General features: G+C 41.6%; 1 protein-coding gene across 4 annotated transcripts in view; it reads left to right on the plus strand.

Annotated features, from left to right (window-relative positions):
• Nucleotides 1–3243: 3243 nt before the first annotated feature.
• Nucleotides 3244–16462, plus strand: part of LOC135199412 (hydroxylysine kinase-like) — a 54488-nt gene continuing 41269 nt past the window's right edge. For 3 of the 4 annotated variants that reach the window (XR_010311063.1, XR_010311064.1, XM_064227427.1), the window contains exons 1-4: nt 3357–3546; nt 9244–9420; nt 9733–9973; nt 10847–10986. Coding sequence is in view for 2 of the 4 variants with exons in the window: in XM_064227427.1 (XP_064083497.1) it covers nt 9250–9420; nt 9733–9973; nt 10847–10986 (552 nt within the window). In the remaining 2 variants the exon portion in view is untranslated. Of the gene's footprint in view, nt 3270–3356; nt 3547–9243; nt 9421–9732; nt 9974–10846; nt 10987–16462 lie in introns of those variants that run through there. The other variant, XM_064227428.1, reaches the window with a different exon arrangement.

Below are 16462 nucleotides of genomic sequence, written 5' to 3' on the forward strand. Positions count from 1 at the left end.
CTCTTTCATGTATGCAACTTATTCACTGCCACTGGTTTTAACGTTGGTTTAAATTTTCAACATGTAAAAATTTTTTCCATTTGAATATCCAGACATAAATTTACCCTAAGGGATTTTAAAAATAAAATTGCAGAAATCAACCCTCAACTAATCAGATGTGTAAGGGGACTGACCATCTGTAAAAAAAAAAGAATCTGAAAATTGAGGACATTTTATACAGCCTACGCTTGAACATTTGAGATATCCCACAGCTACTGTTAATTCCAAATGTTTTCCTGCTTAATCTGAGTTGTGTCTAGGCTATACATACAATGACAAGTAAAGGCCACTCGCATAATTTGAAAAAACGCATATTTTGGAAGAGGTAGGAAAAGAATTTAGAATTTAGGCCAATGGCCAAGTGTTGGGACATGATGAGGTTATTCAGTGCTGAAAGGAAAATTGTAAGAGAATATGAATGGAGGTACAGTAAAAGGAATGAAAGAAGTTGCAGCAAAGAGCTTTCAGTGATGCTGATACTAGTGCACTGCACAAGGTGCACCGATGGCATAACCCCCTATGGGATGGAAGAGGTAGGGGTAATTCTACAAGAAAACTCCACAAGGTGCTCAGTTTAGTACCAGCCACTCGAAAATGAATGTAAAAAAAAAAAAATACAGCAAAATTTGCAATTTATCTCACCTCTTCTGCATAATACCTATACACCATTTTCTATCTTGTTCAGTAAAAAATTTCATAAATAAACAATATCTCCACACTGAGCTCTCCCATAAAATTATCCTTCTTTACATTGGGGTAGCGTACCCATCTGACATTTCAATGATAGGCTAGGTATTGTGTTCTTATAGTAATCTAAATGCATTAGTAATGGCAAAAAAGGCATTAATTTATTCAAACTGCCAAAGGGGTTATCAGAATTATATAATAATTAAGCTGTACAATTACCCAATATAGAGGACTCCCTGGATTCGAGGAGGATGCATACTAAACAAACCCTCCCCGTCCCAACCCCCGCAAATAGGTAAAATACGTGAATACCTAGTTAAAAACACTGTAAAAATGCTTAGAACTGTCTATTTTGATAGTTCAAACACAAAAAAAATAACCTATAAAAATGCTTATACCTGAGCATTTTAAGTTTCATCACAAAAAGTGCATTTAGTCATGAAAATGATACAAAAATACTGTAATCAGTGACTATTTCTCAGTGAAAAATAGTACTGCAAATAGGGTAGGCGAATTTTCCGCAATTAGTAATGTTTACATATGTTCCATGGAGAAATCTGCAAATTGTGAGTACATGAATCCAGGGGGTTTATTGTAAGGCTTATGTGCTGGCAAAAATCTATATAATTAGCTAATCATTGCCTTTCACATTAAGCTGAAGTTAGCCGAGCTTACTCTGAAACTAGGTAGATGTACCTACCTACCTATATAATGTACTACCTACTAGCTACCTATATAGTACCTATAGGACTATTTTCTTAAGTTTTCCTCGTTGACATTTAGAAAAAATACACTTAATCTTCATTTTAGCGTTTAAAATTTATCAGTTATAATCTAAACTCACTTTACATGATAAAAATGCAATATAAAGTAAGAAATTCACTTTAAAATAAAGGCGAGAGTGAATACTAGTAGTAATACATAAACAATTCCTATGTGACGGCTCGTTAGGCACTCGTAATAATTAATAATTGTTATTTTATGGTTGTAACATATTCATTTTTTTTGTTTTACACATAGATTATTATTTTTAGTGCTTTTAACTTTTCAAATTCGTCCTCCTCTCGATTTGGAGGTTAAATTTACCTCTTTTTTCTTCATTCGTTGCAAAATTCCCATTTATGAAAATAGATCTAAACGCAGTCCTCCTCTTCCATTTATTCTTTCTTCGTTTCAGCAATAGCTGATTACTTTTTTTAGTGCGTTTTACTGTCTAAATTGGTTTTGCTTTCAGTTTGGAGGTTAAATTTTCCTTCTGTTTTATATTTATTCGTTGTTGAATTCCCAATTACCTAAATAAATCTAAAATCTGTCTTCCTCTTTCCCACGACATTTTTAACAACATTTCTGAGAATTGACTCATTTATTCACATCTTATTCTATTTACCCATTCTCAACGCCTATTCCTCGCTATCTATCCATACTCCTGGTATTCCGAGGCCACTACAATTTATGCAGACTTTGAGTTGATTTTATTTGAAATTTTGTAATGAAAAACTTCCTTAGGCTTATTATTTATTTCTTAGTTCAAATGTCTTACACCACGAGTTTAAAAACTTCCTAAAAGAGGTTTCTTTTTATGTAGAATACATGCATCAAACCTTCATTTAGCCATAAGCACAACTTATTTATGATTCATTCTCATTAATATATGATCAGTATTATTTAACATTCGATATGTTCCATAATCCAGGCTAATCATAATATAATGTCATCCGCCTTATCTGTATCTAGACCATAACCATCAGCTATGCAGTAAACCAAGGTCCTTTAAATATGTTTAAAGGACCTTGCAGTATACAATGATGCATTTATAGACATTTTTCTGCACTAAGACATGCTGCTTGAAATTTGTGCTAAGCCAAATGAATGGGTAGGTAGTTAGATAAACAAATATATAGATAGATAAATAAATGAATATAATATAAACTGCTAACGTTCTAGATTCATAACATGTGCAGCGCCTTGCCTCGACACAAAGGAAAGAATGTTATTGCGAATGAAATTATTAGCGTTTTTCTCGTTATCTTAGACTTGCAACCTTCGCAAAAGCCTCATTTTGTTCTATTCTCTTAATTATTTTATTAAGGATTTCCTGTTTGGCGCAAGATGTATTAATCAGATCATCAATCAATAAGAAGCTAAAACTTACCCCAATCAGCTGATGGAGTCACGTGACTTCAGATTGTCAGTTCGATCAGTAATTTTGGTGGATGAAGCATTAATAGTAATAATTTATATGAGATATTTATTTATTGTACATACTTATACCAAAAAATGCTATATCTTTTTTTATTTGTGTTTAGAATTATTTACATTTCCATAGGTCGCTATCTTTCGAATAATTTGCCTTAAAAACGATAATGAACAGCCTTACTTTGCCATTGTAAAATTAGAATTTTTTTTTTTTACGATACAGATAATTTAAATAAATCAAATCATAATTTGTCATTATTAATAAAATATATATAAAACCTGTAACTGGCACCTTGCCCGTCCTATCTAGATTAACTACGAGACCGATAACGAAAAAGTCCACTCAGGTAATGGCTCATTTTACCCTTTATTAATAATTAACATCGATTTTAATATATGTAAAATTAAACCCCATTCTTTGACCTAATATGTCAGAGGCCCTAGTAGAATTAAAGCCTTGAACTGTAATAAATAAAGTTAAAATGAGAGAGGAGGAGGAGGTCGAGTATCCTGCCTGACAATTGGAGTTCCTTCCTGAATCCTGGCTGACCGGACTTGATCCTTCAAGTCTCATCTGGACTTGAAGTAGGGCGGACTCAAGACGGACTTGTGCCAGTTTTCGCAGTAGGTTAACTTCTCTACCCATCGTTAGACTCCATTTCATTGTCATTATTATTTTAAATTGAATATTTAGGTAGGTTAGGCTAGACGGCTACATTACCTACCTAGGTAGCTAGTACCTAGGTACTACCTATAGTGTAATTACTATATCATAGGCCCATGACTTCTATCGCATAGCCTAGGCCTAATTGTATGCCTAGCCTAAATTATACGATTAAATTTAGGGTCGTGTTTGTTCAAGGGTAGGCCCAACTTGAGCGTACATACTAGCATAGATAGGATGTCTCGTATTGTGTGGTTGTTATGCTGTAGCTAATCCACGTAGGCCCACGTCAAGTAGTAACTACCAATTATATGAATTAAATTTCTGAGAAGAACCCTATAGCTATGGTGTTATAGCGCGAACCTCTCGTTTTCACTTCAAAATCCGCTCAACGGCACTGGTCACTTGTATGCCGTGTTATTTTTGCGTCCTGGGTTGAGTTACACTGGTGGGACAAAACTGCATGGTCTTGCAAGATAGTATATACTACATTCTAGGTTTGTGTCACTTCAGACTAATCAAAGGTAACATATTGATTAGGTCTTTTGAGATTTGCATTCGTCAAGCGCAATTAGGTACTATGAGATACAATTTTACAGTCAACTGTTGCCTATTCCTGATTCCAGGTTCGCAGACTCTGATTCATAGATTTCTCGATGGAACATATACAGGCAGTCCCCGGGTTGCGACGGGGGTTCCGTTCTTGAGACGCGTCGAAAGCCGAAAATCATCGTAAGCCGGAACATCATAAAAAATCCTAAGAAAACCTTACTTTTAAGGCTTTGGGTGCATTGAAATCTATGTAAACTGCATTCTTATTGTATTTTTCATCAAAAAAACCTTCTAATATTGATTATTTTGCATTTTTGGTGTCATATTTCTTGTGCCAGATGAGCGTTGTAGGCGTCGTAATCCTGGAAATAATTTATGATGAATATAATTGAAAAGCGCCTTAACCTCGGAACGTCTTAAGCCGAACCCGTCGTTACCTGGGGACTGCCTGTACCTATATACCTTATTCATGGAAAATGTGCCTAGTTGTGGGTTGTGGTATTTTTACACTGAGAAATTTTAGAGTAAAGAGGTCTTCAAGGTGTAACAGGAGGAAAACCTACAGTTGTACTACTAAAGAGCTGTTAGGAAATGGCTGAGGAAAGTAAGATGGAAGAAAGAGAAAATGAAAGGAGGTACTTTAAAATGAATGAAAGGGATTGTGGCTAGGGGCAGAAGGGACGCTGTAAAGTACCTTAACTAATGCCTAAAGTGCACTATAATGAGGTGCACTGACAGAAAGAGGTGGCCGTCTATCTCCCATCCCATAAGAATTTACCTAGGATTCCATTCCCTTCTATCTGGACCCTTATATGCTTTCTTCAAACTCATTTAGACTTTACACTTCACAGCTGGAAGGTTTCTGGTTTTCTGACTTTTAATATGTAGTGAGATTCCCATGCATTTGTCATTTGTATTTAAACTTTTATTCTGCCATTGCTCATTGTCATACTCAAGGTTTGTTTGCGACAGATTGGTGGGACCGTTCCCTTAACATGTAAGATTCCTTCCTTTTATTTGTGTATTAGGCTGTATATACATAGGATATGTATATATTCTATGTATTCCTTCATTGTATATTTACAAATTGTGGTGTAATATACTCAGCATATAAAATTCCCTCCTAGTATTTGTGTATTAAGTTGCTCAGCATATAAGAAGCGTGTAGTAGTACGTATTCCTAATTTGCATACTATTTACAAGTTTTAATGTCCTGCACTTTTGATAAGACTCGCCAGAATTTAGATTTATTTTGCATCTTTGCCACAGGGTTTTGTACATGGCAGGTCAACGTGTCTGAGCTGAATAAAGCTTGGGGGCAGCAGTTAAGCTTTGTTTGTTCCTACACAATATATAAACCCTTGGTCCTTTACAATAGGAATTACTTAAGGGGAAGCCTGGACACGGCTGCTGAAATCTTAAAACAAGGCGGTTCGGTAGTTAACTACCAGTCCTGTCGTTGGGAGTCTCTCCCGACCAAATGCTCTCTGCCTGACTTTTTCAATTGATTTCTTTTCAATCCTGGTGGGATTTTTCATTTTTGTTTTGGATATACATATGTGTATGTTGTATTCTGTGTATTCGTGGAGAATATGCAAACCCAAGAATCACGATCGCTTAAGAATCCTGCCCCCAGTAGGCAGTGCCCCAGGGGTGCAGGGTAAGAAGTGCGGTAAAATACAAGCTTCTCTCTATGTTGATCCTTACGCCCTCTCTTCATCTTGCCGAGGGCATGAGTGTCATCTAAAAGATCATGGTGCGGAGTGTTGTGATTGGTCCATGGCGCAGTGGGGGAAGTTTGCTGGGAGGAGAAGGTATCATAGGAAGGCTCCTAAATCCGTGGCCGGGAGTAACACGCCCCCAACCACTCCTGTGGTAGCTAACCCTTCATCCTCCTGCCTCTCTGCTGGCAATTGTCTCGTGCTCATTGTTTCCCCTTCAGTGGAAGTCTCTGCGTCTGCTTCCTCTCCTGATGAGTTGGGGGAGGAAGGGGAAGCTGAGGCTATGGACCAGGCCAACAGCCCTCTGAGGGTCTCTTCTCACTCCGGAGGTACGCCTTCGGAGCGAGGAGAGGACCCCCCTCATTAACCCGACTCTTTCTTCCTCCAGCTACACTGGGAGGGGCAAGGTGAGTAGAAGGAATCATGCAGAGTGCTCTCCGCAGGATTTGGCATCAAGGGCCTATGTTCCTGGTGGGGTTTGAGGACCTCACTGGACGTACGCCCGTGTCATTGAGGAAGGATCCAGGGGGTCTGGTGAGGTTCTCCCCTCATGGGAGAGTAGATCAGGAGGACCGGTCTCTTGAAGGGCTGGAGGGCCCTTTGCCCAGTGACTTGGACACCCCTGAGATACAGAGGACCTTTGCTGAGATCATAGTGCTGATTCATCAGCACAATGATCTTGGGGAAGCGACCACGGCCTCCTCTTCAGGTGACTGCCCCTCTCGTCTTGAATCCTTCTGGGGACCTAAGAACGAACCCAAAGTTTCAATGGGGCTACTGTGGTCAGCTTTGGCTAAGTCCAACCATTTGGACAAGCTGCTTCCCCCTCTTCTACCTCACCAGAGGCATTTCTACATGCCTTCGGAGAGGCTGTTGCTGACCAAACAGGTTGACCCGGACCTGGTTTGTCTTGGTCCAAGTCTGTTGCTGCAGAACCTGACTGGGGAGAGCATATCTCTCTCTCAGCAGGAAGCAGCAATCCAGGAAGCTACCACCATGGCACAGCTCTTCAGATAGTTTCCTGGCTAGACCTGGGGTCTTTCACAGTGTCTAAGGTTGCTGCTTCTTCCTGATGTATTGTCCCGGGAGAAGACTCAGGGAAGAATGTGCCAGTCTGGAGGTAGGGGTATTACCAACCTGACCCACCAAATAGCAAACCTATGGAGGAACCTGGTCCTTATGAGAAGAGAGACTGTTCTCTCTCGAGTGACTAGGTCTCTCATGTCCAAGTCAGTACTGGCCCTACGAAACAGACCTTTGCTGGGCTCTGCCTCTCTCTTCACCAGGGAGCAGATAGATGCTGCAGTAGACAAGAGACGGGATGACAATAAGGACCGCCTTGTCCACCAGGCAGTGGCGAAGACTTCTGCGTCTTCACGCCCCACTGTGGCCAAACCTTTGAGTCTGGCTAGATCCTCCTCTGCCCCATAGAAGTCCTCCTCTTCTAAGGGGTCCTGAAGAACAGCCCAGCCTCTTCTTCCTCTTCAAAAGGAGCACCGTCATGCCTTCGGGAAAGGGGGTTAAGGGAATGAAGGGGAAATGCTAGGTGTGGCATTCCCCAGCGGCTACTGCCATTACATATTGAGCCATTGGGCAACATGGCAGTGCTATGGAGCAGAGACCTGAGTAGTAGATGTCCTTTGGGAGGAATATTTACTTCCTTCGAGTCTCCACCACCTCTCACTAACCACCTGGTCCGTCTCAGATCCTACCTAGAAGGATCACAGAAGCACCAAGTGCAGAAGATGCTGAGCTAGGACGCTGTAGAAGTCGTGTCGGGCTGGTCTCCAGAGTTTTACAGCCTAGTCTTTCTTGTAGAAAATGCTTCGGGGGAATGGAGACCAGTGTTACGTAGACCTTTCTTCCCTGAACCGATTCATTCGCTAGACTGGGTTCAAGATGGAGTCGGCACGAACAGTGCTTGCCTCTATTAGGGAGGACGACTTCATGCTTATGGTGGACTTGAAGGATGCATATTTTCAAATACCCATTCATCAGTCTTCCCACAAATACCTCCGCTTTGTCTTCGGAGAGACTGTGTATCAGTTTAGGGCACTTTGCTTTGGGCTCTCCACCACTCCTTAGGTGTTCACAAGAGTGTTCACTCTGGTCTCAGCTTGGGCACATTCGCACAGGATACGTCTTTTGAGGTATCTCGACGATTGGCTGGTCCTGGTGAGCTCTCGCTTGCAGTTGCTACAGAACAGAGATTGACACCTCGAGTTTTGATGGGATCTAGGGATCATGATGAATCTCGAGAAGTCCAATCTCGAACCCAAGCAGAGGACGAAGTAACTGGGCATGCTGATAGATATGGTAGCAGCAAGAGTCTTCCCTTCAGACTCTTATCAGCAAGTTCAGAGAGATCTGCTCGGCAATGGCAAGTCGTGATAGGCCACCTGTCATCTCTGGAGAAGCTGGGGTGTCTTCACCTTCAGTCTCTCCAGTGGAGCTGAGGGAGTACTGGTCACAGTCCTGCAACCCTCAATCTGCTCTTGTTCCCCTCTCGCAGGAGGTGAGAGAGAACTTGGACTGGTGGCTCGACAACAGGAACCTCCGGACATGCTTCTGTTCTCAGACGCATTGACCGAGGGATGGGGCTTACACCTGGATGAGTTGCTGACTGCAGGAATGTGGTGCCTTTGTGACAAGCACCTTCATATCAACATCCTGGAACTCAAGGCAACCTTCTTGGCTCTCCTAGACTTTTGGGATCGTGTTATGGTGGTATTCATGAGTGACAATGCCACAGTACAGTGCTCCCCCACTTTTATGCGGTGTTAGGTTCCAGAACCTGCCGTGGAAATGCAAAAACTGTGGAAATGCAAAAATGCCCTCTTAAAAATCCTTATAACTGGCTTATAACTGCCACATACCAAGTACCCCATAATCTAAAATGCATATAATGAAGTTAACAGGAAATATAAAAAGAGGAGATTAGTTATAAGAAAAACAGGTAAGTTAGTAAATAGATAAATAAATATAAATGAATTAAAGTATATAGGTAAACTATTAAAATAGAAGGAGAATCATATTAGAGTAGTAGTACATAATGTATTGCAACTTTGCTTGAACTTCTGAAGTTCCAATTGCACAACATCCTCTGGGAGGCTGTTCCACAGTCTAACAGTGTGAGGAATAAAAAACCTCTGGAACTGAGAAATAAGACAGCGAGGCACATTTACAGCTTATTGGTCTTGCTGTTGCTTATGTCAGCCTCTGTATGTATAGGTGGCATCATTTGGAACTAAACAAATAATTTTCTTTAACTTATCACACTAAAACACAGCTGATCACAGCTGCCAAAGTGAACAGTATTGTAACTAAGATCAAGTATTATTCTTCAATATTTAATATATTATTCCAAATACGTATATTTTTCAGGAAACAATGGCTGCAGCTGCACAGACCAATTCAGAGGGTGTTTTAAAGCCAGGCCAACTAATACGTCCAATTGTGAACACCAGCGAGGTGCCTGCTCTGGTATCAAGACTCTATGGTCTTACAGTTACGTCTGTTAAGGAACTCAACAGCTATGATGACAAGAACTTTTATATACAGGTTAGCTTTTTGTTGTTATGATTTTTCTATTTAGTTTTTGAGGCATAAGTACATAGGGAATTTAGAAAATTTAGCCAGGCATATATTGATGATTAACTGTACACTGTTGTAAAACTTTTTGTGCCAACTTCAAGTCATGTCATAGATAGGGTTGGTATTTTGTTCCTGTTTATGGCAAGCATCAATTTTTCTTGAAAAATAAATGCCAGTGTGGTGTAGGGACCTCTCATTTACTGAGGCTAAAATTCCAGGTACATACTATTCATTCTTTTGAATTCTGTAGATTTCATTACCTTTCATATATTTTTTCAGGTCGCTGGTCCATCACAAAATCCCCACATTACCGACTTATGGTCCCATGGATATACCCTCAAGATTCTCAACTCGATGGACACAAAAAACGAGAAGCTGGTGGATGCTCAGAATCAGATGATGCTTTTCCTACACAGCAAGGGCTTCAATGTTCCGAAGCCACAGAAGAATGTGTTTGGTTTGTACATGAAGGCTGAAAAATTGACTCCACCACCACCTGATGACTTCCTCACGAATAACAGTAAGTAGGGTCCTTTTGTGGTCAATGTTTTGTATGCAGGTTACAATACAGGCAGTCCTTAGTTATTGGCAGACTCGGTTAATGGCGATAGCACCATAAAATCAGCGATTTATGGCGCCATAATGGGCCAAGTTTCAGTTGTTGGCACCATAACATACCTAACAGAAGTGCCATTAACCAGTTATCAACGCCATTAACCGAAATCGCCAAGTTTCAGTCAATGGCGGTTTTTGCTTATCAGCAACCTGCCAAGAACAGAACCCCCGGCAATAACCGCGGACTGCCTACAGTGAATCCCCCTTGTTCATGGGGGATGCATTCCAGACACGCTCCCCCACAAATAGCTAAAATCTGTGACTACTTAAAACTCATCTATAAATGCTTTGAACTGCCTATTTGGATAGTTCAAACACAAAAATAACTTTAAAAATGCTTATACAGTACCGAGTATTTTCATAGTTTTATCATAGAAAGTGTATTTAGTCAATAAAAATTATAGGATTCTACAGTAATTTCTGAATATTTCTCAGTGAGAAATACCGCAAACTGCGAATAGATCAATTTTCCGTGAATAATATGTATTACAGTGGACCCCCATATTCGTGTTCTCCGGATTCGCAGACTCATGCATTCACGGATTTCTCTCAGGAACATTTCCCCCCATTATTTGCAGAAAATTAGCCTATTCCTGATTTTTTTATCAATATCATCATAAAATCCACTTTGTCTGGTACACATCCCCTGCGAATAAGGGGGGACCACTGTATATATGTTTCATAGAAAAATCTGCAAATTGGTGAGACCGCAAATTGTGAGTCTGTGAATTGGAGGAATTCACTCTATATGTTATTTCCTTGTCTCTTGAAATTTCAGTGAGTGAAGACCAAAGTCAGGAATATATGGTTCGTCTCTTAACCTTCCTACCCGGGAAGATCCTTCATCAGGTGGAATATACTGCGGAATTATTTTATGAATGTGGCATCTATGTAGGGAAGATTGACAAGGAGTTGAAGGTAGGCTTATTTTTGTTGCAATGTTCAAGATTTCTTTTACCTTCAATTTTTTTTCAGTAGGCTTTATATGTACTGCATATAAGTCTCCTTCTGGATATTGTTAATATTTAAGAGGAATCTTACCTACTGTCGAAGTTAGCTCATATCTCTGTACCGATAGGCAAGTCAGCATTCAAACAAAAGAAAAATGATCGCTTGATTGATCCGGAAGACTGTCTTGTTCACCTGTTCTCCAATAGGTGTGTTCCAATGTTTTAGCTCTGGTCAGAATTCTTCTTGCTGCCATTAAGTGTAGGCAATTGTTGGTATTTTGTGAATTTTGGCTGTTTGTTCCGATACGTAATACAAACCTTCGGTCCTTTAACAATAGGAATATACTTTCGGCGTAGCTGGAATTATGGCCGTTGAATCTTGTACAAGGTGGTTAGGCAGTAACTACCGTGGGGCAGGCTAGCCTGCCCGGATGTAAACACCACTTTGCTTTTGGCCGTCTTCCGATGAAGATGTGTGTTTGTGAGCTCCGGCTGACTGGTCGTTAATCTTTTTTCCCGGTGGAATCCTTTTGGTTTATTTTTTGTATTTAAATAATTATGCATATACGGTGTTTGATATTAATACTAAAGAAAGGTTTGTCCTTGGTTTTTCAATTAATATACAAACCCACTTTTTGTGATAGCCTTTGTAACCGCCCCTCTACTTCTAAGAGCCCGTGGCTAAGGTATGCCAACATATTATTTATATTCTTTCACCCTTTAACACTGGCTCAGACCTGCATTAGGACGAGATATGTATTTATCGTGAGGATGAGACATGTATTTAACGTAAGTGATTTCGATTCTGTAACAGGATATGTATTCATCCGGAAATTACGCTTATGCTTGGGAATTACCAAGGGAACTTCAAAGGTTTGTTTGTGTTTTGTTGTTATGGTAATTCTCTTCTCCTTCTTCCTTTCACTTACTTCCGATCCTATCGGAAGAAGGTAGAAGGATGGGCGTGCGGTGCTGATGTTGGGGGATCTCTCACTTCGGAGGGCGGCGCCCTTGGATGTGTGAGGAGTATCCTCATTACTTTAATATTTTTTTCCTTATTTTACAGACTAGTGGTGATTGTGTTTTCAGCAGTATTGGTTGGATGCTCTTCGTGTTGGTTATCCTAACCTTGGAAGTGTACCTATGACTCGTAGCTTGTTCCGTACCGATCCTCGAGTGTGTGTACTGATCCCCTGCTGATAATCATTTTCATTACCACTACTACCCGGGAGTTATGCCACTGGACGAAGCTGTCGCGCTGCCCTGTGAGGTTATCTACTCCTGATGGTAGAAGTCTGGCAGAAGGAGAAACTGAGAGGAACAAAGCTTGTCAAGTGTGGTCATCCTCCTCTTCGAGATCTTCGTATCTTCATGCCTCCCCCCCTTCAACTTATAAGGCTTTGCCGTAAGAGGTGGTCCCCCCCCCCAAGAAGTCTCGTCACGGGACTTCTAAGGGTCTGTCTCGCTCTGGTGAGACAGGTGGGTCTTCCGCGGGTCCTCCCGTTCCTTCGGGAACGGGGTCCGTCTCTCCTTCCTTGGGGAGGAAGCAGATGGGGACCATGGAGGTACCGGCCACTGCTGGTATCTCCTCTCCCGGTTCCGAAGGTTTCCACCTCCGGACCGGGAACCGTCTCGGCCGCCCGCTTGCGAGCGTCACCGAGTGTACGGTCACCTACGGGTGACCGTCCAGCCAGGGTTCAGACTGGGGAGTTCGCTCCCCATGTCAGGACCCAGGCACGGAGCGGAAGATGGTAGGAGTCGCTCGGGTGACTCTCGCCAGACCGGCGATCGCTTTCGCAGGGATCGTCCGGTGCCCAGGGTTGACGTGACGTTCCCTCGGGTCCATGCACGCAGAGAGCGGTGGAGGCGGGCCATCCATCCCTCTTTTAATTAATCCTTTTCTTTCAGAGACAGCCCCACCCAGACGACGGTCGCGTTCGCGCAACTAACCAGTCTCGGGGGTGGCAGACGCTTCACCTGCCAGGTAGGAGTTTTGTAGCACCTCCTCGAGGAAGCGTTCTCTCCACTGCTACGGATGTGTTGCTTCAGCAACTGCCCCAACTCCGTCCTGAATGGAGGACCTGTTGGTTGTCCTGAGGAACTGGTGAAGAGGAAGTCCAGGAAGAAGTGGAAGGTGTTGCCGTCGTCTTCTGCCGCCTCTTCCCCTTTGACTTCTGAGGCCCCCCAGCCTAAGAAGAAGAAGGTAGCCTCCTCCCCCCTAAGAAATCTCGCTCAGAGACCTCTCAGATAATCACCTTTCATATTGTGGATGTTGTGGGCATGACTGTATGGGTGGTGCAGATTTCGATTCGTAAATTCAAAGAAGGGGGTTCTAAGGAAATACTCATCCACGCTCCATCGTCCACGGAAAATAAATGAAGCTACAGTAAGGCTCATAAAGAGAGAGGTGGATAGAAATCCTAGGATTACAGCATATATCCTCAAACAGGAGAATAAAGTGTTGGAGAATGTTAGCAAGTGTACAGCTCCACCCTCGGATTTCGCGAGCCGGCTGCCAGACGTTGCCCACTCCACACCCTGAAGCTAAGGGGAATAGGTTCTCATTTTGCAGGAGACAGATTGTATGGGTGGAAGATAGGTGGAAATGTGTCCTCTGTACAGATAAAGCCACGTTCACAGTGACAAGCAACAGGTGGGGGAAAGTTAAGAGGAGGACTTAATCTAAAACAACATGATTCCTTAGACCCCAAGTTTGTGCAGAACACAATAAAACACCCCCAGTATCTGATGGTTTGGTGTTGTTTTTCCTGCTGTGGCACCGGAAAACTCGTCATACTGCCGAAGAATCAAACTGTGACCGAAGACATACTTTGAACTCCTTGTGGCCCGTTTGGAAGATTGCTTTGAGGCCACCAACAATTACTTCTTTCAGCAAACAGTGCTCCTGCACATACTGCAAAATTAATTAAAAATTATCTTGATTTTTGTGGTATGAATGACTTCCAAGACTGGCAAGGCAGCTCACCAGATCTGAATCCTATTGAGAACTTGTGGGGGATTATGAAATCGCAGTTACAGAACTGTGACGTCTCTACCATTCTGAGGCTTGAGGTTGCACTTTATGACATCTGGGACAATCTTGACCCTCAACTACTGAAGAACCTGGCCCCTTCACTTCCACATCATCTACAAGCCCGTCATCAATTCTGATTGGCTAACTGGCTCAGCTGCCGATCTCCTGTTGGCGGATGCCTCAAGATCAGAGGTGGGTCCTATGCTGACCTGTAGAAGTCACTCAGACCGTTGTAAGGGAAGGGCACCTCTCCGTGAAGGATTCTGGTTAGTTGGAGGAGGCGGTTGCATGATGTCACTACTTGCCGAGTTGTCATTGGCTAGTTGCTGTTGCCTGACATTAAGCCTGGTGTAGTCTGGTGTTTGTTGATCTGGGGTGCCTTGTTCGGTGTCGTATCTTGTGTGGTATTATTTAGTAATACCCTCAAGAACTTCAGTCCCACAACACCTACCCACCACTGTCCTTCTGGGATTAAGGATGAAACGTTCCAAGAAGATGAAGAGAGAGAGGAGCAGATGCTCCTGAGCTCAAGATCCAATTTGTACTGCATTTTGTATAATATATTCAATTTGATAAATACCACATTTTTTTACATGAATCCCCCATTTGGCATTTTGATAGCCAACTTGAATACAGAAGAAAAAGTCAGTAATAAGAAGGATAGAGAAACTGCTATAGTACAAAATAAACATGGCTGAAATAGCCATTATTTTCAATAAAACCTCTACTATTATTATTATATTATGATTAATATGATTATTTGGAAGTATTAATAAACATACGTATGGTAGATGTACCATAAAAATTCTCTCATCTCATTAAGAGTGAGATAGATAGAGAAGAGTTGTTTTTACTTAAAAGTGAAATGGAAAGATTATTTCGTTAAAATACTGTCACATACGAATTTTGTAGTTATGTATACAGTTATATTGTTATTATAGTTTTTTTTATCACAGTCCTCTAATTCGAGTGGGTGGTATTTATAGTGTGGGGTTCTGAGTTGCATCCTGCCTCCTTAGGAGTCCATCACTTTTCTTATTATGTGCACTGTATCTAGGAGAACACTCTTCTGCATGAGTCCTGGAGCTACTTCAGCCTCTAGTTTTTCCAGATTCCTTTTCAGGGATCTTGGGATCATGCCTAGTGTTCCTATGATGATGGTTACAATTTCCACTGGCATATCCCATATCCTTCTTACTTATATTTTCAGGCCTTGATACTTATCCATTTTTTCCCTTTCTTTCTCTTCAACTCTGGTGTCCCATGGTATTGCAACATCAATGAGTGATACTTTCTTCTTGATTTTGTCAATCAATGTCACGTCTGGTCTATTTGCATGCATCACCCTATCTGTTCTAATACCATAGTGCCAGAGGATCTTTGCCTGATCGTTTTCTATCACTCCTTCAGGTTGATGCTTGTACCACTTATTACTGCAAGGTAGCTGGTATTTCTTGCACAGGCTCCAGTGGAGGGCTTTTACCACTGAATCATGCCTTTTTGTACTGGTTTTGTGCAAGTGCCAGACTTTCGCTGTGTGTGTGTGTGTGTTTTTTTTTTTTTTTTTTTATACACTTCCTACATATGGATGAGATGTTATGTCCATCTATCGTTCTTTGAGCCGCTGTTATCATTCCTTCTGTTTCATTCTTGAGTTCTCCCCTCTGTAGCCATTGCCATGTTTCATCACTGGCCAGTCCTTTAGTCTGCTTCATGTATTGTCCATGCATTGGTTTGTTGTGCCATTCCTCTGTTCTGTTTGTCATTCTCCTGTCTGTATATTTCTGGGTCTTCATTTACTTTTTTCAGTCCTTCTCATGCACTCTTGAGCCACTTCTCTTCACTGGTTTTCAGGTATTGTCTCAGTGCTCTGTTCTCTATGTTGACACAGTCCTCTATGCTTAGTAGTCCTCTCCCTCCTTCCTTTCGTGTTATGTATAGTCTGTCCGTATTTCCTCTTGGGTATAGTGCTTTGTTTATTGTCATATGTTTCTTAGTTTTCTGGTCTATGTTGCGGAGTTCTGCCTTTGTCCATTCCACTACTTCTACGCTGTATCTGATTACTGGTACTGCCCATGTGTTTATGGCTTTTATCATATTTCCGTCATTGAGTTTTTACTTGAGTATTGCCTTGAGTCTCTACATATATTCTTTCCTGATTGTGTCCTTCATCTCTCGGTGTTTTATATCCTCTCCTTCCACTATTCCCAGGTATTTGTATCCTGTCTCATCCATGTGTTTGATGTTGATCCCATCTGGTAGCTTTATCCTTTCAGTCCTTGTTACTTTGCCCTTTTGTATGTTGACCAAGGCACATTTTTCTATTCCAATCTTCATCCTGATGTCCCCAGATACAGTCCTTACAGTCTGGATTAGGGTATCTATTTCCTTAATGCTCTTACCATACAGT

This window comes from Macrobrachium nipponense, chromosome 25 (genome assembly GCF_015104395.2).
Source record: "Macrobrachium nipponense isolate FS-2020 chromosome 25, ASM1510439v2, whole genome shotgun sequence".
Taxonomy (NCBI): domain Eukaryota; kingdom Metazoa; phylum Arthropoda; class Malacostraca; order Decapoda; family Palaemonidae; genus Macrobrachium; species Macrobrachium nipponense.